The sequence below is a fragment of the Polistes canadensis genome, unplaced genomic scaffold (genome assembly GCF_001313835.1).
Source record: "Polistes canadensis isolate GaletaPanama2010 unplaced genomic scaffold, ASM131383v1 scaffold_186, whole genome shotgun sequence".
In the NCBI taxonomy this organism is placed as follows: Eukaryota; Metazoa; Arthropoda; class Insecta; order Hymenoptera; family Vespidae; genus Polistes; species Polistes canadensis.
Window position 1 is genome coordinate 11,345 of NW_014569733.1, and position 3,043 is coordinate 14,387.

General features: G+C 30.8%; 1 protein-coding gene across 1 annotated transcript in view; it reads left to right on the top strand.

Moving 5' to 3' along the window:
• Window positions 1-543: 543 nt before the first annotated feature.
• LOC106789487 (low density lipoprotein receptor adapter protein 1-like) overlaps window positions 544-3,043 on the top strand; it is a 72,349-nt gene continuing 69,849 nt past the window's right edge. Inside the window, exons 1-2 of the mRNA XM_014753715.1 lie at window positions 544-651; window positions 715-856. Coding sequence (XP_014609201.1) covers window positions 814-856 — 43 coding nt within the window. The 5' untranslated portion in view covers window positions 544-651; window positions 715-813. The remainder of the gene's footprint in view (window positions 652-714; window positions 857-3,043) is intronic.

The window sequence follows — 3,043 nt, forward strand, 5'->3', positions numbered from 1 at the left end:
TAAATGCACTCACACGTTTATCTAACATTTTCCTTTGTTTTTTTTTTTTTTTTTTTTTTTTTGACATATTTTATATGCAAACATATAAAATATGCCAGTCAAATTTCGCGGAGTATGAAAAAATATAATCGAGACAATACGCGAATTTTTACCTTTAACCTGGACTACGATAGTTATCTCACGTTTGATTCTCATTGATCATTGAGAGAGAAATACTAACTATATCAAATTGATCCTTTGTTCACAATCAGTGGCACAAACGAACGGTGACGGACAGTGAACCACTCCAAGTACGTACGTACAAGTGCGTACAAGCGTGCTTTGAATAGATGTTGAATAGTAGCTTCGATAGAATCCTACAATGATGGGGGGGGGGTGGTGGAGGAGGAGGTGAAGGAGGAGGAGGAGGTAAATGGAAACGCAATGTAACGTTTACGCAGTAGTAAGTATAGTAGTAAACTCTATTCGAATGGATTCCACGCACGTTCACGCATACGTGCACACACGTACTACCTATATATATATGTATATGAGTATGAAAGAGTAAAATACGAGTACGCGAAAGAAGGAGTAGACACTTCGCGTTCGTTCGTTCTCGCACGAGGACGCTTTTTACACGCGTCTTTATATGCATTCGCATATGGTTTACTCGTGAGTAAAAAAACGATTGTCAAATTGTTTTTTATTTTTTTTATATATATTTTCGTTTGACAGGTAATCGATTGTGAAGAAAAACATAAAAAGATCATTTCTCCTCTACGATTTGTCGAGAACACGTTTTAGATTTTATCTTTCATCTTGCCCAAATAGAAAATGCCTTTCTTCAAGAAACTACGGAGATTCTCCAGGCATAAAAGTGAGTCTAAAAATTTAGCAAGAAAATTTTTTTTTGTTTTTTTTTTTTTTTTTTTTTTATTATTCTCACTAGGTAAATATTTTTTTCCAGTTTTAATCGATATTTTGTTAAATAAATTAACATTATATTGTATATGTGTATATATCAATATTTTTCTTAATATGTCAATGATAATTTATCAGTATTTTAAATAGATAATTAGTATCAGAATTACGTCAAGATAATGTTTTGATACTAATTACATACTGATATTTTATATGTTAACGTTGGTTATTTATTTACAAATGATAATCCAACGAATAACAGTTTTATATATTTTATCTATGTACATATGATTGTGTGCGAGTTAAAATAACACATGAATAATATAAATCAGCGAACGGTCTAGCCACGTTGAATTACGTTAGTTTACGTCAGATCATTAAAGTCACGTAACGTAGATACGTACGGTTAGTAAAATGGATGGGTGACCTATCTAGAAAAACAAAAACGACAGCAGTAGTAAAAAGATATGATATCTTTGGTGTAATAGATGAAGATGTTCGTAAAATAGTTAAATGAATCCGTAAAAGGAAGAGTAAAAAGAAACACAATGAATAATATAAATCAATATCTAAAGTCTTAATGGGTTTGTGAAAAGTTACTAATTGTTTCCATTATTAATGTTCTTTAGGTTTATTCATACTAAAGTCCGTGTATACGTGTAAAGTGGTTTAAATAAAGCTTTAAAAAAAATCATTCAAAATGTTCTTTAAGGTGTTATTAGTTTTGTTTAATTAAAAAAAAAAAAAAAAACAAGAAAAAGTAAATAAATAAATAATTTATGTGAAAAGACTTTTTTGTAACGCTTCGTTTGGTCGACTCTGTATAAATAATTTGTATCTACGTAATTGAATATTATCCTTGTTAAAGTTTTACAAGAGGGGAAAGCCTTCGTCAACGATTTTTGATTGGATTACTTTTCTGTTCTTTTTAACGCGATTTCGAGTTACTCAATCTACAGAGTTCCTCCCTCGAGTACGAATCAGCATTTCACCGCAGCTCGTTTTTTCGTAGTATTTTCGAGCGACGAACATGTCCCGAGGTGATAATCCTTGATAATTTATCCCAAGAGAAAGAACGTCTTTAATGGGATAGTAGATTTTTTTAAAACAAACTGGAATATTATTTTACTTTTTTTGTTTTTTTTTTTTTCTTTTTTTTTAATAACAATACTCGTATAAACAAAAAAATTGATAAGAAAAATAAATAATAGAAATAAAAATAAACGCACGTATATCTACGTACGTACGTATTTCTATTATATAAATATACATATATACACGCGCGCGCGCGCGCGTGTGTGTGTATGTGCACATACGTGTGTACAAACGAAGCGTCTCGTTTCCGAATTTATTTTCTCTTTTGCTTTTAAGCACATTCGATCGATCACAGCTCTTTGTTTGAAATTGTCCCATGCTACTACTTTGTAAACAATAGTGCATGAGAATGCTTTACGTACGTACGTATATATATATATATATATATATATATATATATATATATATATATGCATGCATTTACAGATACACATATAGTATTATATGTATATATGCAAATATCTATCTATAGGGACACTGCTGTATGTAAAAACGCGAATCATATTCATTCTCAATTTTACACGCATTCCAACTCGCATTATTTCCCAATAGAATTTCTTTTTATTCCACGTTATTTTTTTTTTTTTTTTTCCAACTAATCTGTCTTTACTTAATTATGGCCTTTATCGAGTCTATCTCTCTCTCTATCTCTATCTCTATCTCTCTCTCTCTCGTTTTTTGCGTAGAATTTCATTTCACTCGATATACTCTCAGAGCAATAATTTCTCTTCACGTGATTTCACCGATTATTTGGCGCCGACCGTTTCAACATGCAATTCTTTAAAGCCTGTAATTTTCGTCCGAACGCATAGTTTTACATAATTCCATACAGGAATGGCGTTACCTTTTCCCCTTTTACTCATGCGTATATCTATCCATCTATAGGTAAAGAATCATAATGCCCGTCACTTAAATTCATATCGATTAAGATCTCTTTTCACATTTCTTTCTTTACTTTTTATTATGTTTTTAAGGTCTCGCGATTAACTGAAATTATAAACAAATTTGTACACGTAAATATCTATCAAGGAATTTCATATTTTTTATC